This window comes from Monocercomonoides exilis, assembly GCF_001643675.1.
Source record: "Monocercomonoides exilis strain PA203 chromosome Unknown scaffold1-2713096, whole genome shotgun sequence".
NCBI lineage: Eukaryota > Preaxostyla > Oxymonadida > Polymastigidae > Monocercomonoides > Monocercomonoides exilis.
In genome coordinates this window covers 1,181,534-1,206,625 of record NW_027150546.1, presented here as the reverse complement: position 1 = coordinate 1,206,625, position 25,092 = coordinate 1,181,534, and the positions used below count along the sequence as shown (strand labels likewise).

The 25,092-nt window shown below is 33.0% G+C and overlaps 4 protein-coding genes across 4 annotated transcripts; 3 read left to right on the top strand and 1 right to left on the bottom strand.

Annotated features, from left to right (window-relative positions):
• Positions 1-1,762: 1,762 nt before the first annotated feature.
• On the top strand, positions 1,763-5,550 carry MONOS_12893 (putative Ubiquitin carboxyl-terminal hydrolase; the record flags this gene model as incomplete). The annotated part of the gene is made up of 3 exons (XM_067865550.1): positions 1,763-1,928; positions 2,037-2,267; positions 2,318-5,550. 3 exons carry the CDS (start codon positions 1,763-1,765, stop codon positions 5,548-5,550), a joined length of 3,630 nt encoding a protein of 1,209 aa, XP_067736331.1.
• A 4,032-nt stretch (positions 5,551-9,582) lies between these two features.
• MONOS_12892 (uncharacterized protein) lies at positions 9,583-10,207 on the bottom strand (the record flags this gene model as incomplete). Its single annotated transcript, XM_067865549.1, has 2 exons — positions 9,583-10,007; positions 10,051-10,207. 2 exons carry the CDS (start codon positions 10,205-10,207, stop codon positions 9,583-9,585), a joined length of 582 nt encoding a protein of 193 aa, XP_067736330.1.
• Positions 10,208-16,746: 6,539 nt separating this feature from the next.
• MONOS_12891 (uncharacterized protein) lies at positions 16,747-17,166 on the top strand (the record flags this gene model as incomplete). Its single annotated transcript, XM_067865548.1, has 1 exon — positions 16,747-17,166. One exon carries the CDS (start codon positions 16,747-16,749, stop codon positions 17,164-17,166), a length of 420 nt encoding a protein of 139 aa, XP_067736329.1.
• Positions 17,167-18,280: 1,114 nt separating this feature from the next.
• MONOS_12890 (uncharacterized protein) lies at positions 18,281-18,967 on the top strand (the record flags this gene model as incomplete). The annotated part of the gene is made up of 1 exon (XM_067865547.1): positions 18,281-18,967. The coding sequence occupies one exon, from the start codon at positions 18,281-18,283 to the stop codon at positions 18,965-18,967; it is 687 nt and encodes a 228-aa protein (XP_067736328.1).
• Positions 18,968-25,092: the final 6,125 nt, after the last annotated feature.

Below are 25,092 nucleotides of genomic sequence, written 5' to 3'. Positions count from 1 at the left end.
GTGCATCCACCTCTCCGAGCGGAACCTGTTCCAAAAAATGCATCGCCGTCGTCTCCGCGCCTCGCCCGATCTCAAACACAGCATGCGCCTCGGTTAAACTCATCGTTTGCCACGCGATCTCCAAAACGTCTTGCTTCCCAGCGGAGCAGCACTCAAATTGAAAGTCAAATGGAACAGACTCTTCAGAAAGCGTGTATCAGCCTCTGTGAAAAGTATTTCGCAGAGGAGGTTGAATATCTCCACTGCCAGTGTGAGCTCGTGTGTAAAAAAAAATCATTTTTCATGCAGATAAATGAATGCTCTTTCCACAGAATTGCCTTATCCGCGTTGTAGCGGTGCACATCCACAAAAGCCGCTGAGTGAGGATCCCCAATCCAGTCGCCACTCATAATGCAGTTACGTTGAGTTTTGATTGCATTCTTCGCATTTCGTTGGTATCTTGCTCTTCTTCTCGACTCTGTGACATCATTGAAGGTGTTGGAGAAATGCAAACAGATTGTTACGGATTGTATGTTCATCTGTTGCAATTGAATTTCTTTGTATAACCATTTCTTTTCTCTTTGTCATTTCAATCACATGCACAACACTGCAAGTGTGCATGTACGAAGCAAAAAGAGGAAAAACACTTTGATTATTTTTTATGATTTTGCTGAAATGACTTCGCTTTGTGGTTAAACTGACAGAACATGCAGAGCAGTTGAAGGAAAAGCAGAAAGAGAAGTAGAAGCAGAAGAAGTAGAAGCAGAAGGAGAAGAAAGAAGGGGAGGATAACATCATTGGATCAGAAAAACGAAAAAGGAGAGAAAAGAGAAAAAACAGAAGTAGTGGAGGTTAAATATGACGAAAGATTCATCAAATTATTTGTCATAAATGGAGAACAGTTTGGATTGAAAAAGTTGAGGAAGAAGAAGCATTAAAGAAGACATGAATTATATTTGAATTTTGCTTATCAATAAACGAAGTTTTTCATAAGATAATCAAATTTTATTTTTCTTGTTATAAACCCATTTCAAATTTTCATTTTTTCGTTGATCGGGAATTTGCAGAATTGATTATTTATTAGCTCATAATGGTATAAATGATATAAAGAAGAGATTCATAAATGCAAAAACGATTTCTGCAAATTTCCAAGTAATTAAAATCTTTCAATGATCAATAAGATCAAATTGAACAATTTTCAGAATGAATATTTTTTGAAACATTTTTTCACAAATTTTCTTTATTTTTTTAATTTCAATGGATGATATATATTTTCAATGGTTATTATTCGTCATTATAGAAAAAAGAATGTTTTGAAAAAACTTATCATTTTCCAGAAAAATTAATATTAAAAAAAAATCCAATTTTAACGAAAGTCATTTTTTTAATAAACACAAAAAAACTGTTATATATATTAAAATTTTGATTGAGATAGAAATGCTTATTTTAAGTTATATGTATGACATTTTTACTATTTTTTAAAAAAATCATATTTTGTTGTTTGATGTTATTGTTATTCTCAGATAATGTGGAAAAAGAAATTTGAGTTATGTCAGTTTTGACTTGTTGGCAAATTTTCGAAGGATAATTTTGAACAATAAAAATTCATTTTTGGAAGCTCCTTGAATATTTTATTTGTCAATTTTTCTCAGAATCAACACAAAACCAAAAAAAAAAAAAATAAAAAAAAATAAAAAATAAAAAAAAAGTATTATTAATTCAAACAACAGCATATTAATTTCTAATATCATCAAACCATTATTAAAATACTTTCAACATAAAAATGTCTTTTTCTAAACCTCAATCAACTCTTAATTCTCGATGCAAAGTTATTTGGAACGAAATAAAACGTATAGGTGGAGATGACGTGGATTCATTGCTTGTCTATCTCTTTTACAACTATAGGCAATCATCTTCAGTAATTAATGATTTACTGAAGTCTTTGAATGGTTTGGTTTTTTATTTTTTTGTATTGTGTTAGAAATGTTATTTCTTCTTTTGTTTTTTTTTTTTTTTTTATTTATATTTGTTTATTATTTATTTTTTTTTTGAAACAGAATATCACATTAAGCTGCTGGAAGACTTGTCTGTGGTGTACAACAACGCTCCGTTGCACACTCAAACAACAATGCTTCAAGCGCTATCTCGCAATACATCATTATCCGATTTGCAAGACTATGGATATGATGTGACAGAGGGAAAATTTATTTATGCGAAGCAAACACTGAAGAAAAACCAAGGATTTATCATTCCTCCTCAAAAACCTCATCTTCCGTCTTGCAAAAGTGGTTTGTTTTTATTTATAATTTTTTTGAATAATTTTCTCTATTTTTTTAAGGCTTAATTGAACAGGACTGGGAAAAGGGCAACAACTGGATGTTGGCCCATTCAACAGAAGCGTCAACTTCTCTTCAATCTGCAAAGAAAAAGCAGCGAGCTGAGCCGGACTTTACGAGATATATAGACGAAGAGGCTTGGGAAGAAGAAATAATTACAGAAAACTCTTCTTCAAAAAGAAAACAATCTTCTTCATCTTCTTCATCATCTCAGCAAAATAAAAATTTAAAAACTATTTTAGAAAATGATTCTTCTTCACCAAATTCTTCTCCATCTCAAGCTGTTGATACTCCAATCAGCACTCCAATTAGGAGAGAAAGGGATTCAACAAAAAGAAAAACAAATAAATCACATCAAAAACGTCACTCATCTCCTTCTCCAATCCCAATTCACAAATTCTTCAAAACAAAACAATCGTCATCCACTTCCTCATCTTCCTCATCTTCCTCATCTTCCTCTTCTTCCAAAAAGCAACAAGAAGAATCAAAAAATTCTTCTTGTATCGAAAAATCTTCAGCATCCTTTCGCAACGATGATGTGTGTGTGAGTGATCAATTAGTCGAATATGCCACTTCACCCACTCTTATTCCTCCTCAAGCATTCCAAAATCTTCTTTCATCATTTTCAAAAGAAATTAACTCTTCTTCTTCTCAATATAATACACAAACAGATGAAAGAGATGAAACACTTAATAATCATTCTCCTCAAATCATGTCTAACAGCAACACAACTGATTTTCTTCCCGCAATTCAATCTCCTTCTTCATCAATATTTTCGAACAAGAATGAAGATTCCAATTCGTCATCAAAAACAGTTAAAGGCTTGCAAAATCTTGGAAACACTTGCTATCTTTCCTCTCTTCTTCAATGCATGTCTTCAATCACTTCACAAAAACAATCAATAATAAAAACCACATCATCAAAAAACAATTTATCTTCTCGTGTATTGAGTGTTTGCAAACAACTTGCCAAAGATGGAATGGCAGTGCGTTCGTGGGTCCCATCACTGATCAACAAATGGGAAGACTTTTGTGGATATGGCAGTAGACAGCAGCAAAACGTGGTTGAGGCATTTGACAATCTTCACCAACTTCTTCAAAAAGATGAGCTGATAAATAAAGATACGTTCAATCCTGTTTTGATCACTCATTTGAAATGCCAACAATGCCAAAAAGTTTCAAATCAATTCGATGAAATTAGCAACAATGTGGTAATTAATTCATCTTCTCCTCACAAAGGTCTATCATCTCTCTTTGCAACAGAGATATTGGATGGAAAGAACACCGTTTATTGCAATGAATGCAAAGAGAAGTGCTGCACTTCACGATGGGAGGAAATGGCTGCATTTCCAGAGGTGCTAGCTCTCTGTCACGAATGCACTGACACGTCCAGCTCTGAGCCATCAAGCATGTTGCTTATTGAAACTGATCGTGCTAACCAGCGAACGTTTATCAAAGGGTATTCAGAAGAAAACATTCAACATAATAAAGAGAGCAATAAGGAGATTATTATTTATCATCTTATTGGGCAGATACTGTATAAGCGAATGGATCAACAAAACGGGCATTACATAGCTGTGGTGAAAAGAAAGAGCGGAAATCGCTTCAAATGGAATGTTTGCAATGATGCTGGCGTGACTGAACTGGAGAAAAAAAATTGGATAAAGGCATGGAAGGATCTTTATGCTCAAGGTTACACTCCTTCACTTTCATTCTACACAAAAGAAAAAACAAGACCAACGCTTTCAACTATTCAATTTGGTGGTTCATCTTCTTCTTCAGAAACATCAAATTTAAACACTTCAGATAACTCATCATCATCGTCAACAACAACATTAACTCCAACAATAACAACTACTCTGTCATCCGCATTCATCACTCCACCTCATCGAACAACTTCCATTCCTCCACTCTCTTCGTCAATTTCAACAAGTTATGGATTGGAAGCACTGAAAGAAAAAAGAAAGAAAACGGGCATCTTTTCTCCCAATGAAAAGAGGTTAATCTTCAAGCCCAAGACGAAATTATGGAAAGAGTTTACAGATGAAACAAACATCAAAGTTTCATTATCTCACTTCTACAAACTCACCACCAACTTCTCCAAAGCAAAAAGGCGCACAGATCTCTGCGGAATGTGCGAGAAACTCAACTATCTGGAAAACAAATTAAAATCTTCACAAAACAAAAATGGACTTTCTTCTGCTGAGTTTCACATTTTAAAACTTCTTCGACAACATCGTCTTGTTGCAGAAATGCAACGAAAACATTATCAATCAACTGTTGATAATCTTAAAGAGGGAGAGGCAGTCTTCGTCTTCGACTTCAAAGAGAAATGGAAACTCCCCATAAGAAAAAATCAACTTCAACAAGAATTCTTCAATTATCAACAAGTCTCTCAATTCACAATCATCTCTCTTCAAAAAATAAAAAATCAAAAAATAAAACGAACTTTCAACTTCTTCTCCGATTGCCTTTCAAATGATCACAGATTTGTTATTGAGTGTCTGGAATCTGTGATCAAAAGACACTTCTTTTCAGACACTCACACTTTTAAGTTCTTCTGCGATTCGGGTCCACACAACCGAAATCGCTTCCTTCTTTACTTCATCCTCTCCAAACAATCGAAACTCCTGAAAAAGAAAAATACTCAACTCAACTTCTTCGCTGAGCACCATGGAAAGAATATTTGTGATAGTGAATTTGGTGCGTTAGTTAATGCAATTGACAACAATCTTTCGACTGAACACATCACAACACTTCATGACTTAATCAACTTCTTCGAAAACAATATGAATAATTCGACATCAGCTTCTTCAACTTCACAATCGAACAACTTCTCAACATCATCATCAAACTCTTCACCATCTTCGACATCTGTCAATAACTTTGAGCATGAGAGGTACTTTGAAGAATATGTACCATCTCAACAAGTCTCATGGCCATCATTGTCAGTTCCCCACATGAAAGATTACTTGTATTTTGAGCGCAAAGGCTCATTTGTCTGTGCTTCAGCTGTTGGATATCTTCCTCAACGCTCTCTGGTTGCCCTCGAATCTTCGACAATGAAAGAAAAGGTTCAACGAACAAGGAAGTCATTTCACTCTGATATCACATCATCAAACTCTTCTCTTCTTTCTCAATCTTCTCAGGATCTTCTTTCAAGGAGATTTGAGCTTCTTCTTGACTCTTCTTCTTTTAATGAATCTCAAAATTGTTCTTTTGGTGTCCCCTATTAAGAAACTAGTTGTTGTGTATGCTTAGCTGGTACTCTATCGGAAGGGTGCTGGACATGACTGTTCGTATTTGATATTGCAGCCTTCGGGCTGCAATATCCGGACCTGGATACGACGAACAGCCTCCCAGGTACACAACAGTTAGAATCCGGTTGTTTTCTTGTGCTTTTTGTCCCTATAATGTCCCTATAATTAAATTGGTTATTGTCCCGAATTTTTATGTATATATCGAGATTCACTAATAGAGAGAGTTGTGAGGGAATTCATTGATCTTTGAGTGAGGTTTTTGGAAGGGAGAGTTGTTGAGAGTGTGAAGTGATGTTTTATCATTGTGTCTGTCTTTTTTCTTTGTTGGATTTGATCTTTTTGAGTCAAAGTTAGAGAAATATCAGAAAGGGGAGAGTGGATGGAAAACAGAGGGAAAATAGACAAGTCAGTTTTTGAACTTTTTATATAAGTGTTCTTTTTTGCTAGGAATTGTATTTGATACTGTGAATTTGTTGTTATAGTATTGTTTTTTCTTATATCTTTTATTGTTCAAAATTGTTGACATTTGGTTGATATTTTGTGAATGTTCAATGATTATGTGATAGAATTATGTTTTTTTGAAAGTTATTGAATCTGATTAGAAAATTTCTAACTGTTTTCAATTTTTTAAATGATTAATATCATAAAGTGCTTTTTGTTTATTTATGTCATTTTGATTGCAAAACGATTGTTATTTTTTAACGTATATTTTTTCATTTCACTGATCTTTTTTCTATTTCGAAAAAAACTCAAATTTGAATAAACAAGCATTTTTCAAATTGAAATCATTTTTAATTCTTCCATATAGCAATGTCATATATAGAAAACCAACAAACTCAAAAAAATTCATCATGAATTTTTCAAAACAGATCAACAAAAATTTTTTTGTATAAAAATGATCTCAATGATCATGAAAACTTTTTTATAACGTGGAAATTTGCAGAAATCGTTATTAACCTCATGAAACACTTCAACATTATATAGATATTATCTTGACACATCAAAAAAGCATTTCTGCAAATTGCAGATCAAAAGAAAAAATGAAATTTGAAATGGGATTTTGGTGAAATAAAATATATCAAAATTATCAAAAAGAAACTTCGTTTTGAGATATAACAAAGTTCTTCAGAGATTTATATTTTCTTCTTCTTCTATTATTCCTGTTGTTTCACGATGTTCTCTTATTTTCCTTTGCTGCACACGCATTTTATTACAAATATTTCATTCTACACCTCTTCTTCATTATTGAATCTAAAACATTCGTAAAGAGGCACAAGTTGTTGCTTATACATATATCAATTGAACTGACAGTCATTTCGAATAACTTTTTCCTGCTCCACTGTGTATTGAATCAGACCACCGAAGCCAACCTAAGAATACATGATAATTTAATCCAAACAATTGTTTACTTATAGCTGACCGACAGCTTCTTTGAGGCGATCATTGTTAATTATCTGTGGATCGACAAACTGATGCGAGATTCGATTTAGCTGCAATTAATGCTTTCATTTTTGGGAATGACTGGAGTAAAGATACCATGAAGCTTTTTTGCATCGTCTGCTTTATATTTGATCGCTATTGTCACCCGTGGCGGTTTACAATGAAAGTTTGCTTTGAAATATTCTCTCAGCAACTTTAAAGAAGAAATCATTCAGAGCCATTTTGCGGGAGATGAAGAGATCAGAAAAGTCATCTTAAAATGAACAAAAAGAACACATCTCCGTTTTTCCAGGTCTAATTATTCAACTAGCTTGCGAAATTACACAAGAAGAAAAAAAGTCAAAAAGAATGAAGAGTCAAAATGCAAGATATAGTTTAAACAAGAGCTCTGAATTTCATAAACTATGTGTTTGTTGAGCTGTCAACATATACGCAGATGCACTTCAGACATCTTTTAATGAGAAAGTGAGCAGAATCCTGAAAGCGCACTGGAGAAGTTAGCTGATAGGTCTTATTTATATGTGGAGGCTTAGCGGTAGAATAGCAAAGGAATAAGCTCAATCTTGCAGAACGAATAGGAAACGAAGAAAGATAAGATGAGTTTGACCAGCTTGACTAACAAGGAGAAAGTGCAGAATAGCGCTGTGTTAATAGTCGTTCTTTATCTATTCAGGAAGCTGACTGAACCTAAACAAAAAGTAAGTCATCGATGCTGAGTAGTTTCTGGATGTGCATCTCTCCCAAAGAGGATGCATATGGTGAACATCGTGAGCTGCCTTATCAACGAGTTCTCAATATGCCTTGTTGACAAGCCGGAGATACTTTTGGAAGCTTCAGCAGCTCCAAACTTTGTCCGAAGCTTTATAAAGTGTCTAACGATGAACATGCATGTCTGCAGAAATGAGTAAAAATTGTTGCATCCAGATTCTTTAAGTGAATTGGACGAAAAAGCCAAAAGAGAGAGGAGAAGGAAGGGTTGGACAGAAAGAAAGGACTGATAGACGGATGGATGTTAAGGAAGTATTTTTTTGGAAGATCTGGTTTCAAACGCATGGAACAGAGAAATGCAGTCACAGAAAAGGCTTTCAATTCTAGCAGGTGCATCGATTTAACGGAAGGATTGCGCTAAAAAACAAAAGCCTTTGCGCTTGTAGAATTTTTCAATCAATGCTCATAAGTTCTGATGGCAAAAGTATTCTTTCAAAAAAGATCTATCGATGAATATTTAGCGGAAGGAAAAGAATGAGAAAATTGAATTGGAACATCGAATATGACATTGCCTTATTTAATGTGTATTTTTTTGTTTGATTTTTTCTAATCACAATTGTTTTTTTATCAATGGTTTTTTCTCAATTAAACTAAATGCATTCAGACTAGAAAGGAATGAAAAAAGATGGCTTTTTGAGCGCTTCTGGAAGGTAGCAGGGTTTGCAGTTGTAAATATTCTTGAAAAGATGCAGGATGTTAATTTATTTATTTCCATTAACGTGAAGAATAAGAAAAGTGATTTCATTTGATGATTTTAATTTGAAGCTTTTGGAACAAGCAGCCAATGGAGCAGAAACAGTCGCAGCAGCAGAGGCACAAGGAGGAGAAAGAAGAAGAGAAATTATATGAACGAGGATAGCGTTTATTTGAGAGAAGAAGATATTTTGAAGAGGATTTGTTGTGAGAAACATCCATGATAAGGTTGTTGAGCAAATCGTTATCAGAGACATAAACAGAAAAGGAAGATGGGTCTGAAAGTTTTTCTGGTGAGTCGTGGCTGCAAGTGCGATTTCTATCTATGTGCGATAATGAGATTACAAATACGAGGTGTTTGCTTGTCGAGGAGCAAGAGCGTTTGATAGGACAGAGGGAAGGCTGAATCGGGCTGAGCATTTTGAGAAAGGATTAATCAGAGAAAGAAAGGAGAACAAGGAAGGAACATATTGAAATACAAATTTTATTTCACTAAGCTTGTTGGCAACAATGCCAGGTATGTGAATGAGTGAAATGGGTTTTTGAAAAGAAAAAAATATATCTCATTAATTAATTTATATGATCGTTTATTTTATTTCTTATTTTGTTTTTTATTTCTTTTTATTTGTTTGTTTTTTATTTGAGTATTTATTTATTTATTTTTTTCCTTGTTTGGTGCATGTTGGGATTGCTAGACTTTGAGATATTCATTCAGTGGATTTTCATACACGGCCATATTGGAGGGAAAAGAAGAGATGGTGCAGAAGCATCTGGGGAAGCGAGATAGAAATAGTTTGAGAAGCAGTGAGAGGAGTATCAGAAGCATGTTGCGCATGCAAAGTGATTAAAAAAACGGGGAATGAGAAAGAGGGAAAGGAGCGGTTGGTGAGAAGGAAATGCGAAATGGAGATTGGTTGAGAGAAGGGTGTGGTAGGAAACAGGAACATTGCAGAAAGTGAGCAGCAGTGACCAGTTACTGGAACAAAAAACTTATTCTTCTTAAAAAACGAGCTTGTGAAAGAAAATTGAGGAATGAGGAAGAAAAACGCAGTGTGAAAGGGAAGATATTCGTATCAAACAGAACAAAATCATAAAAAAATGAAGGATCTATGAAAGGAGAATGAGAAGAAGAAGAAGATGATGAAAGTTATGTGGAAGTGACTGAAGAGAGGACAGAGGAAGAATAAGGCTGGCTGGCAGGGAGAGTGGATATGAATGGATAACAAAAAAGAATGTGAAGTTAAAAGCAAAGCGCGCTTGTGTGTTGAGCAGGTTGGACTGCTGAAGAGAAGATGTGTCATCATCTTCATCAAGCTCTTCTTCTTCTTCTTCTTCTTCTTCTTCTTCTTCTTTTTCTTTTTCTTTTTCTGCATTTTCCTTTTCTTCACCTTCTTTTTTGTTTTCATCTTCTACAGATATTATTGACATATCATCTGCTTCAGTTTCTCCAGAGCTTTCTTCTTCTGACTTACTGCCTTCTCCTTCTTCTTCCCCTTCTTCTTCTCCTTCTCCTTCTCCTTCTGCCACAACACCTCGTAATAAATCTCGCAAAAAGTCAAATTAAAAGAATTCTACAAGCTCTCCTGGACATCATCATCATCATCATCATCATCATCTTCTTCTTCTTCTTCTTCTTCTTCTTCTTCTTCTTCACCTTCTTCTTCTCCTTCTTCTTCCTCTTCTTCATCTTCTTCTCCTTCTTCTTCACCTTCTTCTTCTCCTTCTTCTTCATATTATAACTTTGTTGTTTTTGTCACTTTTAATATTGCAACTTTAATGATACAACGAATAAATAATTTTTTAATCCATTCATGAAAATATTATAAAACAAAACAACTCTATCTTCTGCTCCTTCAACTTCTTCTTCCTATCATTCTTCAACTCCTTCAACAATTTCCACCACAGTCTCCTTCATCTTCATTATTCGGTCATTTGTTATGTGTGTCAATAGAAAGAATCTGCAGTTGATGTCTCTCAACACACGAGGTACAAAGCGAAAACTCCTTCATTGTTGACTCATGTGCTTTGTTTCTTATTTTTCTTTGTATGAATCAAGCTTCGAAGCATCGCTATCCCTTTCATTTGTTGTTCTGATGGAAAAGCAGTCGTGTTTTAATTATGTTCAGTCATTCAAACTATTAAAACAATAAATGAAGAAGGTGGCAGTGAATTTCTTAAGTCATTTTTATAAATAAGACTCTGTTTTTCCATCATTCTTTTCCTCATTCTCCACTTCAAATTTACACTGTCACTTCTCCTCCTTCGAATATATCTCTCTTTCCTATCCACCAGACTTCCACTGCAATTCTAACATTTTTCCTCCTCTATCCTTTGGCTGCATCTCATCAAGCACAAGAAAAAAATCTACCGTCCAAATGATCGAAGCTCACTTTCATCTCATTTTCATCGGAGATTGCTTTCAAATAGAATTACAAGGAACATTCGCGTCTGCTTATTCTGTGACTTCGTGTGTCTCGATTACAATGGACAACTTCTTTGCGAATGTTACTCTGCAAAACATAGTGTTAAGATTCTGCCATCATGAATGCGGCGGTGCACAAGTTCAAGTTAACATCACACGAAGTCAAAACCAGATAAATTTGAATGTTCAATCTATTTCTTCATCTGCGATGTATTCTGATGAGACTAAAAGCAATAATTTTTACAGATTTGCTGCTCAGATGAACGCCAAGACTCGACCTTGATTGCTATCAGAGCACAGACATTCTGTCCAATCGTAAATGACTGGCATTCTTCAACTGCAAAAAATTCTGACTTGTCACATGAAAACGAAAAGGATATTTGTTCTGATGATGATGCGACAGCATTGAATGCAACTCATCTTTAGAAATCTTCTCCATCTTCTTCTTCTTCACCTTTAATCTCTTTCAGCTTCATTTCTCCCTCCATTCCATCCTCTTCTGCTTATTGACAATCTCACTTCTTTCTTTTTCTCGAACTTCCTTCTCATTTCAATTTCTTCTCCGACAACTTAACTTGCGCCCTCCTCTGAAGTCGCTTTTCCTTTCTCGAAGGGATTTGTACCTTGTGGCTGGATGGAAATGATATTCTCAGTGTTAAAAATTGCTCCTTTTCTGAACGCCAGTGCTCGATGGAAGCTGGGCCGTTCAAAAACATGTGGGGATACTGTAATGAGGTTTTTGTGACGAACCAAATAAAAGGTTGAGGAGGAAGTGAGATCGAGAGAAATTCGAACTCAGAGAATAGGACAATTTGGAAAATAAAAGATTAAAAGATAACGAATTGTCTAAAGGAAAGGAGCGTTTAAATGTGACATTATAAGACAAAAAGCTGTCTTTTTTTGCTTGAAACTCTGAAATAAGATATTGATACCAAATATGGAAGAGAGTTTTATCCACTCAGGCATCATGACAACTTTTGGAAGCAACGTCTTTGTATTTTACAAATCAGTTTTACAAAAGCTCAATTTCAATCAATTTGAACTTCTGCTTTTGACTTCGAATCTTTAATGGCTGCTTTTGAGAGGAACGGAGTGTTTGGCTGTGATGATGCACCTGATGGAAGTGGAGGAGACGAGAGAGTGACAGTTTATTTGGTTCAGCCGATTCTGCAGTTCGAATGGCTGTTGTTTATGTAACAGAAGTGGCTGTATCGACAGAGCTATTTGTGATCTTGAAGAGTGATTAAATAGAAAATGAATGAAGCACTGATGCATCTGGCGTGTGAGGAGGAGTATTGCAGAGAGATGGAGAAGAGAGAAATAGATAGTGGAAATGAAAAAAGCTGCAAAGGAAGAGGAAGAGAAAAAGAAAGGGAAAAAGAAAGGGAAAGGGAATGAGAAGGTTGGAAGGGGAAAGAAGGCGGATAATAACAAATGTGCAAGAGGAGGAAGCAACGGAGCAAGAAGCATAGAAATGAGAATTGATCAAACGGAATCTTTGATCTGAACAATGAATATGAATATTTCTAATTGTTGTTTTCCATTGCTTCCATTTGAAAAAAGGACGATAACAATAACATCAAATCTAACTCTTCGTCTGTCTTTATCAACAGTGTCATCTGCTTGCGCTTTTTCAAAGAATGAAAATATCCAAAAATGTTAACAAAATGAAAATGCAAAAACAGTCGAATTTGGCTTATTCTTCAAAAATACTCTTTCAGCCGTTCGCGATCGAGCCACAAGCACAAGGGAGATGATAATATCAATCTTAGGACAAAGCTTGATTTTAATTTATTGAAATCAATATAAACTTTTCTTCTGTTTATTCGTTTGAGAACTTATGTTTCATGATATAAATGGACTGTTTCAGAATGAAGAAAAGTCGGTCAAAAGTTATTCACAAATGAAGCAACTGAATAAATACAAGGAAAAGCAAATGAAATGAAAACCTTACGTTTTCTCAATTTATTTCATCATTATCTTCTTTTTCTCCTTCTTCTTCACCTTCGTTTTCTTCTATTTCTTCATCTTCTTCCTCAACTACTTTGTCTTGAATGCTGTTCATCGCTCCAGAAGAGAATTGAGAGAGTAGAGAGTAACGAGAGAGAAATCGAAAGAGAAAGAGAAAGAGGTTCAACGGGGGAAAAGCAAAAGGAAAAAGATACACAGAAGAAGAAGAAGAAGAAGAAAAATGGAAATTACTCAGAGGATTGAGAAGAACAACGTTGCAAGAAGCAGTGGTGAGATTTGTGGAAATGAGATACACGAAAGAGCTGTTGGAGTCAACATCGAACACAAAGATGAGAGAGGCAGCACCAGGGGCGTAGAGGTTGATATGGGAGAGCGTGAAAGATAAAGCAGGAAGAGCACAGAAGCAAGAAGCTGAGATTATAATGATAATCGATCAAAAAACATGGCGAATATTTCACATCAAAAAAAACGTTAAAAAAGGTGAAAGAAGGAAGAGCAGGATGATTTAAACAATGAATGAAAGGAGATTGCAGTTTATGGGGATGCAGTTGTTAAAAGGTACATACACTTCCACCGCCTCAGCCATTGCATATACAAGTGGTGTTTGAGAAGTCAGCATTGAAAAGGAGCAGCTTGACAAAAGCAGATTAGCTGAAAGAGAAGCGATAAAAGAGGGACTTAGTTTCTCTTTCAGCTAATCTGATAAAAAAAGATTTAAGAGATGAGAATGGTTATGTGACAGAAGTTTTTTAAGTTAAAAAAAGTGAAAATTCCCCAATTTCCTTATTTATTTATTATTTCATTGCAATTTTTTTTAACATTGTTTGATCAATTTTTTTAATAACTTCTTCAAAGTATTATTTGCTTTTATAGAAAAACAAACAGCAAACATTTGTATATCTGATAAATATCTTGTTTAACTATAATCTTTTTCGATGTTAATTTTTGAAAATTGTTTATTTTTCACAAATGTTTTAAGATCTACAAAATTAATTAAATAATTTCTTTGTAATAACATCATAAAACTAATTTTCATATTAAAAAATTATTGATTTCATATTGTTATTATTGTTTTCATGCTTCAAATACCAGTGAACATCTGTTTCGTACTGTTTGCTTCAGTTTTGTAATTTTTTGAATAAAAATTAATACTTTTTTCAAAATTTGTGATAAAAACAATTGGAAACAAATTTAAATCAACAAATAAATAATTATAATAATAATTTTTGCAATATATTCGTGAGATCATCACTTTCATTTTTCTAATCAACCCCACCCTTAATGGAAATTTTTTATGATCAAACTTCGTAATTTTTTATGATATCAAAAAAAATCACCCAAATCAATTTCAAAGAATAATGTTTCGATTTTTATATTCATTCATTTCTTAAATGCAAAATATATCTCGAGAATAGATTTCAGAATATTTAAAGATATTCATTAACATATCAAAAATTATTACTCAAAGAAAAGTGTTATTTTAACTGCAAATATAATTATTAAATAATTTTTTGTTTTTTGACAATTTTAAAAATCATCACTCAAAAGATAAATTTATTAAAGAATAATTCATTTTTTGATTAACCTGATTGAAAGATGGAATTTTTGACTCATTTATTGAATTACAAAATGTTCGAAAAAATTAAACTTTATTTTTTCGGTTTTTTTCGTGGAAATAAGAAAAACATAGATTTTTGATATAAAAATGTGTTCGTTTTCTTTTTGAAATGACTTCAATTATCAAATTTTCAATTTTGAGGAATGATTTTTTATGAAAAAACGACATTTTTGAAATATTGATTAACTTAGTGAATAGATGAGTTAAAAATTAAAAGAATTAAAAACACAAAAAACAAGTTATTTATTCCTCAAATCAAAAAAATTTTCATTTCGAAACCGATTTATTCTTTTTCGAAATCGAATTAATAAATTTTCGAAAATGAGTTATTTTTTTTTTCGAATTAGAATTATTTTTGGTGTAAATGATGAAAGAAAAATTACTGATATGGAAATGTTTTTGATTGAACTCATTTATTATGAAAGGTTTTAAATAATTAACTGATTATTTCTTTCAATTTATAAAGGAAAATTTTCTTTTTCTTTTTCTCGTTGTTTGATGAAGATTTGTTTGAATCGTTCATTTCAAATGAAATTTCAAAAAGTCACTGAAAACATCATATTTTGAAAAATAATATTTGTTTTAATAATTTTGATTAAGCATCTGTAATATGACAAGATGTAATTTCATATAATTCTAAAAAAACAAAAAAAATACAAAACAAAATAAAATTATTGCAAAATAAAACAATCAATTTCGAAAACTTTTGAATGTTATATTTAGCACTTTGAAAGATATTCGATTCTTGCATATGAAATATCAGTTAGAGTCTTTATTGTCAGTGATCGTCAATGACATTCACTGACAAATCTTTGTAAAAAAAATACCTCAACTGAAATATACAGTCAATAACAAAAAAATTATCGGGAGCTCGATCGTCAAGATTTGAAATTCAATATTTTTTATTTATTTTTTTCACTGTCTGTCAATTCGTTTTTTATATTTTTGTTTAATCAAAAAATCGTGGAAACGGAAAATTTTCATTTTTTAACAAAACAACAAAAAAATTGTTAAACAATTTGTCATTGTTTCAATTTTTTTTTGAAACGTTACAGAAGTTCAATGAAAAACATCAATATCGAGATCTTGTATATATTTGTATTTGACCACTTGCAAAAATGATATGGATTTATTATTTTTTGAAAAAAATTTAATATTTATACTCATTTTAGAAAAAATGTTTTATTTATTTTTGATCATTTTTGAATTATCAAGCACAATATAATTTATTGGCAAGAATTATTGATGAATTAATAATTCCTCTGTTATGGAAGCATGCCCTTTTAATAAAGAAAACAGTCGATAACAAATTATTTGATAAACACACACAAAACATAAATGCATTTGCCTCGTAGCAATATCAAGAATTCAAATCTCTGTGACAACAACCTGTGATGCAATCTTTCAGTCCCGCTCCAGGGCTTCTTTTCCGTCCCAAGAAAATTTTCTTCTTCCTCCGAGTTTAAATTTGCAATTCACTCAGCCAGAACCGTTTTTTTTATCCCGCAGTCTTCTTCACAGTCACAAGGTGAATAAAGAAACAGTGACAAAGAATATTGAATTTCAGAAATCCTAGAAAGAGAAGCTGCAGATTTCTTTGGTGGCGTTTTATCTCACATTATTTTTGACATTCCGGTCGGGAAAAGAGATGTTGCAGAACAATTGAATACAATTATTTAACAACCCCGGCTCCGTTCAACCCTTCTTCAATTCGTAAGCCCGAATTTACATCCAAGTGGGCATCAGATTCCCTGGATAAAGCAGGGGAACAAATTAAAAAAAAGCTCTGCTTTTCCATTAAGGCCTTGTTATTTACGAGAGACTCAGCACGCGAAGACGCGAGGACTCCAATTTAGGATGCGCTCACTCTGGTAACGGAAGCATTACTGGAAAGCAGAATAACGAGAGTGGCAGGACGTCAGGGTTTCGCTGCTGCGAAGGCATATAGAGAAGAAATGGATGATCCTCCTTTTTCAGATTTCCATGAGGATATAATAAAACATGCACATTCAAATTAAACGATCAGGAGAAGGAGAAGAAACCGTTCGTGAGGACGAATCTCGCAGTGAAGCATCTTTTTTTTCAGAAGAGGAATCTGTGTAAAACCCAATACTCGGATAATCGATAGCTGTGTCTATATCAGGGGTAAAAACATGAACATATTCAAAATCCTTTCAGCTGAGGAGTTAACTTCCCAGAAGGTGCAATTGATTGGATCGTCAGAGATTGAACGAAAAATTACCTCCAGTCATGAATACACATGCAAGTGAAAAGATTAATTTCCAACGGAGTCGAGCCTGTGTGGAAACGGAAACAGGAAAGATTAATGCTGGAAAATGAAGTTGCGGATGGGAAGGATTCATTTGACGGAGACAGAGTGAGAAGAATGCTCACGCAAGGTGAAGGAAGGAGTTCAAGCCAGAATTCAAAGGGATCAAAAGAAATTGGTTGTCAAATATCTCAGCAACCTGTTCTTCATTCACAAGAAGAACGGAAAATACCTCCAAGCCTTGGACTGCGTCCCTCTGAATTCAGCGTAAAGGATACTCATTTCAAGATGGAAGACTTGTGCACATTCGAGAAGCTTAAAAAAAAAGAAGACTTTTCAACATTACCAGACACTTTTAAAGCACAATTTAAGATTCCAGTGAGCGAAATATTCATCCCTTTCCTTTCATAAAAGCTCTATGACAAGAACATCGAATTCGAATGCATGCCATTCGGAATGAAAAATGCTCCTCGCATCTTTGCAAAGGTCGTGTTGGAGGCAGTAAAGAAAATGAGAAATGGATGGAACGTTCGTTGTGTTTCTTTTATCGATAACGTACTCCTCACTAAAAAAGATGAAGAAGAATTTACAAAAATAAAATGAGAGATTGATCAGTGGTTCGAAACGTTGTGTATCATCATCAACATGGAGAAGAGCGTGACGTATCCCATGCTGGCATTCACATTTCTAGGATGGGAATGAAATACGAACCAGATGAGTGTTTGCTTGGAACAGAAGAGGAGGTTGAACGTGTGCGCAATGTGCAAAAGATGGCCAAAAATTGCATTGAGAAACGTGCAAATGAGAATCAGGCATTTTTCAGGATTTGTGGGATGAAACAGTTCATTCAGATTTGTTGTGATGGATACCATACTGCATGTGGGACAAAATATTTGACTTTAGGCATTTTCATTGAAAAATTATGTATCAAAGATGATTTTTTGTGATCAACAAATTTGAAATAAATGGATTAATTTTTGAAATTCGTTTGAGGTTGCAAAACATAATGTTATTATATCAATGATATTTGCCTGCAAATATGAAAATCGAATTTATTTTGAAATCTGGTTAAGTTTAAATATGTTAGAATAGAAACTATTTTTTCATGCTTTGTTCAAAAAAAGCTTGAAAGTCCGTATTTTCCCCAATATAAATAAGCTTTGCGAAGTTTTATCCAATGCAATAAAGAAGGCAGGATGTAGTGGATCATTCCGATTCAGTCACAATGTCTGTGTACAAATTCAGTTCTTGCAAACCCGTCTATTCCACATCCAGATACACAGGCTCAACTTGTTGCTTCATTGGCAGTTTATATTAACAACGGATGCATCGCCAACAGCTGAGAGAGCAATTCTGCAAATTGCTCAAAAGAAGTTTGTCTCCCACATATCATTCAGCGTGACAGTCAGAACATAAAATGAATCGCCTGCTGATCAGATCGGACAACAAGTCAGCAGTTTTCAACATCAATCGTTGAGGAGCAGGAAGAATTCTGAGATGTCTATTAAAGAGGATTTACAGCCTTATGACGAAGGAACAACTAGTAGTGAAAGCAGTTCATATTCCGGGAGCAAACAATATAGAAGCAGACGCTCAATCTCGTCTGGAGCGAGTGGGAGACTACAAAATAAAAAACGAAAGTGATAGAAGAAGTTCTGCGAAAAATGAAAATGCAACCTGCCATCTTCGCATTCGCATCAAGATGAAACCACAAACTGAGAAGGTGGTGCGTACAAGGAAGCCACATGTGCGAAGACTGTCTCGCATGGAAGTGGAGTCAGGAGATAGTTTGGGCACATCCTCCAATTCCGCTTTTGCTTCCGACACTTCGGAAGATAGCAGCAGAGAAAGCGAGAGCAATTCTGCTCCTACCGAATTGGAGAGGGCAGGTGTGGAGTCAGCTCTTGTACAAGTTAATGACGCGTTGCATAATCTGGAATCACAGCAATTATTGTTTGAAGCCTGGAATAGGAATGACTCAAGCGGGTGCAACGCTTCCACCGGGACAGTACATGGCAGCAAAGTTATGGTAAGACAGAGAGGTGAACAGTTTTATTTCAGAACAGCAGAGAGAGACAACATTGACAACAGATTAACCATTGAATTGAAATGGAGCATGTGGAAGACGACGTGGATAGTGTATTCTTTTGGATATTCTTTATTTGGCAAATTAGCAGGCTTTCCTGATGGAACTGGATGCCCGAACGAGTAGAGAATTTGGGGGAAAGGCTTATTTGTTAGCAAATTTCTTTGAATGATTTAGACAATTTTTATTCGATATTGAGTTGACACGTTCAGCCATATCACTCATTTCAAAACTCGTGTTCGATAAAGATTTAGGAGAAGCAGCAATTGTGGACTGAATCTTTAGATCGTTTGCCAGAAGTCACATCACTCGAACACCATTCACATCAATGTTGTAACCAAATCAGTTTTTTTAAATTCTATGAAATGTTACAAACGATATTTCAACTAACATTTAATTTCCTCACGTTAAAATGCATCGTTTTATTCGTGTTGCTTTCATCATGCAGCTTTGACAATTTTGTTGTTATATCCATGTTATGATCTCTCATCACAAAAGATGAAACTTTTTTGAAATCAAAGAGAAAGACCCACTTTCATCATTTATTTATTACAATTCGAGCTCTGAGACATGACCAAAAGAAAATTTGTCCTTTCAGAGCAGTTTTGGAATTGTGGAGGAGAGTGAATGAGACTTAACCTCACCAATACACGTTTCTTCTTAATGCAGTGGTGAAAACGCTTCTCACAGTTAATAGAGTTGGAGAACTGGCAAAATGGGCAATGAATCAAGGTGGTGTTCAAAAAGAAATCAGATCATATTCATTAAAAGTTACCTCAATTTCAGCTTCTTCCTTGAAGGGTGTGCCAGAAGTGTTTATCTCGCATCACTCAATGTTGTCACATTCAGCACATACACCTTCACGATCGTATTTAAAGTAATCATATCTGCCAGAATGCAGCAAAAATTGCCAAGGCCTTTCCAAGCAGCCTTCTCCCCTCCGTTTTCCTGCAAACCTGTTCAATCGTTGGAACTGTCAAAATTATCTCAGCTACCAAAATCTTCAACGTCAGAAATGGTGGAATTAATGGCGAATGTGCAACGAACATTTCTTTCAACTCAGTCAATTTTTATAACCATCATAACATCCTGCACAACTGTTCACTTCGACTGTTAACTCCCACTGTTCCCTTTTCATGAAAGCACCACAATACCAATCACACAAACCTTCCTAATCTCGAATACAAATAACCAACAGCGAGAGTTAAAGAAGAAAAAAGATAAAACAAAAGTGACAATATGAGAGTTGGAAACAGAAAGAGCTAAGGAAATGACGTTCATGAATAAAGAAGTTTTGAAGCTCAATTAGTGTTTCTCACACAACAGAGGTGTTGTTGATTAATCGTCTGCTGTTGAGAGTTAATTGGCTTTCTCCATTATATTCATATAGAACAACCTTTTCAACGATACATCTTTCCAAACTTAAAAATGACTTATTGTTTTCACCAGTATTCACTATTCGCTTACACAACACCACAATGATTTTGTTTATTTCTTTGCACGTTTCTCATTCAGCCTATCCTTTTTATTTCATTGATCGACTTGTTCATTTTGTTGAATGTCCGACACCAAATACAGAGGCGTTGTGGTTTATGTTGTTCTTTCCGAAATTATGACTTTTTTGTGGAGTGCTTCCTTTTAAAAGTTTTTTGCCTTTTGATAAGAAATTACTCATTTTTATGCAGAATGCATTATCATTGTTTCATATTACCGATGGAAAAAAAGAATATCTGAAAAATACTTAATAAATTGTATTATAATTTTTCAGTGTTTAATTTTTAATATTTTTCACAAATTTTCAAACAAAAATATTATGAAAGATAAATTTGATTATAAAAATAATCATCAAATTATCATATATTATGTTCGTAATGAGAATTATTTCGATATTCAAAAGTTTTGAACAAATCATGAAATATTCTTTTCCAGAATGAAATTTCTGTCATATCGGCTTTTTCTATCGTTCATACGTGTGATTATTTTTGAAATTATAACTTTTTTCGAGGGGTTGAATTTTTTATATTCTTTTGTAAATGGCTAGATAATTATCATATCCAAATTTTTTTAAATTGCAACTATTGCAAAAGCAAACTTTTTTGTTGTATTCATGACAATTTTTTTGAAGATAGCGTTTTCACTTTTCAATGCTCATTAACAAAAATGCAATACAGAATTTCAAACAGAATATTGTTACAGAAAAAATATGATTTCATAAATAATCACACAAATGTCTAAATTTTTTGTATGGTTCCTTTTGTTTAAAATTCTTATAGAATTAAAATTTCATATTTTGATCAAATTTCTGTTTCCACGTATAAAACTTCACTCAAATAGATATCAAAACCAAAATCTTAACATGGTTATAATACACATTTCTGCGAATTTTCAAATTTGGGAACAGTAATTCGATAAAAATGTATGAGATTTTTTTAAAAAAATTTATGAAAATAAAACACTAAAAATTTTTCAAAACATTTCCGATATATATATTTGTGTTGAATAGAATTTGAATTTTGATGAGAAATGTTTGCCAAAAACAAATCTTGTTAAAAAACAAATTTTTTCAAATCTTAAAAGACTTTAAAAAAACAATTATAATTTTGGATGTTTGTTTATTCTTTGTTATTTGAAAAAAAATAAAAAACATTTGTGAACGCACAATAAATGATCTTTCTCCAATAACATTTTTTGATAAATTATCTTGTAATTATTTCATTTATATTTTTTCTTCACTTAAATAATTTAACAGGTTAGAAAATATTTGAATAAGAGTTTTAAACTTTTTTATACCTTAAAACAAATAAATAAGGTTTCTCTCTTTTTCCAATCTTTCTCAATTTGTTTTCAGAGATGGATAAAAGGAAAAACAAAAAGATTTAATAAATAAAATGACAGCACAATGTTATTATAGCAAACAAAGAGCTTCTCGAATGATCTCCAAAGGAGAATTAACAGGAAAAAATGGAAGGCCAAAGTTTTTATCGGAAGAAGAAAAAGAAAGATTGCAAGAAATACTATTCAATTTGGACGATGTTGTCACTCGGCCGACAATAAAAGATATCCCAAAAATAGTTTGGATAAGATTCTTGTTTTTTTTCGTCATTATTTTTGGGTAAGGAGGATTAGAATACAAAGTTCAGAAAAATCCGATATATATATTGGGATTCCAAGCATGCGATGGGTGTACAGCCTTCTTGAAAGACGCAAACAACTCAAAAAATATTGCGTAATGAAATTGGGCCATACTCGACTGAGGGCTTTTTTGAAAAACAATATTCTTTCGTTTTTGATGCATTTACGTTAACAAATGAAGTGAAAGAAATATCATCCTTCGTTCATATTATAGCAGGATGAAACCAGTTGTCAATCTTCAGATCGGAGAAAAAACTTCAGAGTTGTGTTGAATAAATGCTCATTCATTTCTTCTTTAAAAAAATTTCCTCTTCATAACATTACACTTCTTTTAATCGTCAGAGCAAATGGATTCTGTCTGCCAACTTATCACATTTCACATTATTAATTTTGAAAAGAGATTAAAGAACAGAAAAGTGATGATTGTTATATATTGCTCATATAAAAAAAATTGGGTATCAAAAGAGTTATTCGAAGAAATAATGTTGACAAACGTGTTTCCACATATTCAAAAGCAACAAAAATATGGGAAAAAAATGAATCGACGTCTTCAAGAATAACAAGAACCAAAAACTAGAAAAATAAAAACAAACGAAAAACAAGAATTAGAACAGTTAAGGAAAACATTCATCAATGAAATGATGCAATAGGAGTGGAATTCAATTTTTGATTCAACAAAAATTATCGAGCAACGTTCATCGCCGAGCAAAGAATCATCACTCATTCATTCTCGAAATCAAAAAAACATCGATGATGATGAATCCTAAAAAGATTTAAACATTTCTTAAACATTCAAAATGTCAAGTGGCTCAGTTTGCGATTGTGATCCAATTTCAAATTCTTTTGATTTTGAATCAGCAAAAATTGGAACAACTTTTAAATGCAAATCCACTGAACTTTAACAGATTTTTTCACAGTTTTTCTTAACGCATTCTCAACACAACTTTCTTTCACATGATAAGCGCATTTATGCAGATGAAATAGAAAACAATTTATGAAAGGATTTTGTTTCTTCATTTCAAAAGGACGAATATTCTTCCTCAAATGTCTTGTTGAATAAGAATGAGTGAGACAAATGTAATTGGCTGCTGAAATCTTAATCTTGGATTTGTGAATCAATTCATGAAAATCTTTGTCTTTCAAAAATTTGAATTTTAATAGAAATAAGAATCTTGTTAAGTTCAACCAGCATTCAGATAATTGAATGGTCATTTTTCAAAGCAGGACTTAAAACTATTGCAGGAATGTGCTAAAGAATATATCGTTGCAAAATTCCTTCAGATTTCTCCCAAATATTTTTTTCTTTCTTGAAAGCTTTTGCTGATTGCTCAAGTTATGCAACAACTCCAAGAATAATACGGCATAGGTTCGACAAAGCTGGAATGACATCTTTCCAAATATCTCATGTTCTGATGCGCACTTTGGATTCCTTGCCTTTCGGTGTGAAACCAGATAGACAGACGAAAAGATGGTCCATCTCTGGTTAACAAATAACATCAAATGCAGTTCTGAATGAATGGCAAGACTTTGTAAAGAAAATGACTATTTATGATGATGAAAGAGTTGAGAATATTCAGATGAAAAATATGAAGCAAAAAGCGACATAAAACAATAAGGAAAAACAATCATCTTCAAAAATAACACAAACTGATTCTAAACTATCGAATCTCACTTCGAACAAAAATACTGGTGACAATACTAAGCCTGACGATAACTTTTTTTCAACAGATTTCGAATTAGATCCAACTGATTCACAAGAAGAAGAAGAAAGAATTTAGGGTGTTCATGTTTTTCATCGAAGTTGTGAACACGAAAGATTGATTTTATGAATATCAGAATTATTTGGTGAAAATGATGTTCAAAAACTTATGAGCTTTTCATCAAGTTGTTAGGATAGTTCTGTCGAATCATTTCTTGAAATTGATCATCGCTTTTCCAGATCCAATATGTGAAAAACAAAAAGGACAAAAGATCTTGACAGCAGAGATTGCATAAAAGAAAATCTTTCATCAAGCGACGAATAAGATAATTCGGAAGAAAAAAAAAATTGCACAAAAAAAATTCCATGTAGTCGGTGAAATATTTGCTCAAAAGATTATCTGAGCAATATGTTATTTTTACGGATTCTGATGAAAGTGAGAATAATCCAAAGAAATGATATGTGAGAAATAAACTATCGTGAAAAGCTGAAAAACATAACAAACCTTTTCAATCTTTTCATCTCAAACAATAATCATTCAGGAAATCACTATGCAATTTGATTGTCAAACATTTTGTTAATGGCGTTGTTTCAAACTTCAAGTTTTGACTGTTTTTGACAAAGAATCAAGATGACTCTTTTTTTTTAAAAAAAAGCAAGGAATAGCAATTTCAATTTATAGAAACTATAATTTTCAGAATAAAAAAAGAAATAAAAACATTACTGAAAAAAGAAAAACAAAAGAAAAGAACAATTTATTTTTCTGTTTTTTTTTAACATTTTCAAAATAAATAATAAATCGCATTAATGAAAGGCACAAATTATCAAGACAAAGAAAATTAGTGATCAATAAACCTGCGAAAATAAAAATAATCTTTTTTCATTGAAAAACTTGTCGAAATAAATTTACTATCAATGGTCGTGCTATTGTCTATGAAAAGAACAAAATATTATTTTATTGATATCAAAATAAAAATAAAACACAAAGAACAAACCACATAAATGTAATGCTTTAAAGTATGTGAATTTGTGTGCAGTTCTTTTCGATTCTTAACTACGAAAAAAAGTTGGAAACTGCATTTCCTGAATTCAAAAAAAGTCTATCATGGTCATTGAAACACATTGAGTTTTCTAATAATCTGAAATCCACATTTTTGATCAAAATTTACCAAAATTTTGAATTGAATATCCTCTGACGAAAACATGGGACAAAATATTTGTCTTTAGGCATTTTCATTGAAAAATTATACATTAAAGATGAACTTTCTGTGATCAAAAAATTAAAAAAAATGGGTTTATTTTCTGAAATAAATGTGATGTCACAAAACTTAATGTTTTTTATCAATGATATTTGCTTGCAAATATGAAAATCAAATTTGTTTTGAAATCTGGTTAAGTTTAATATGTTAGAATAGGAACA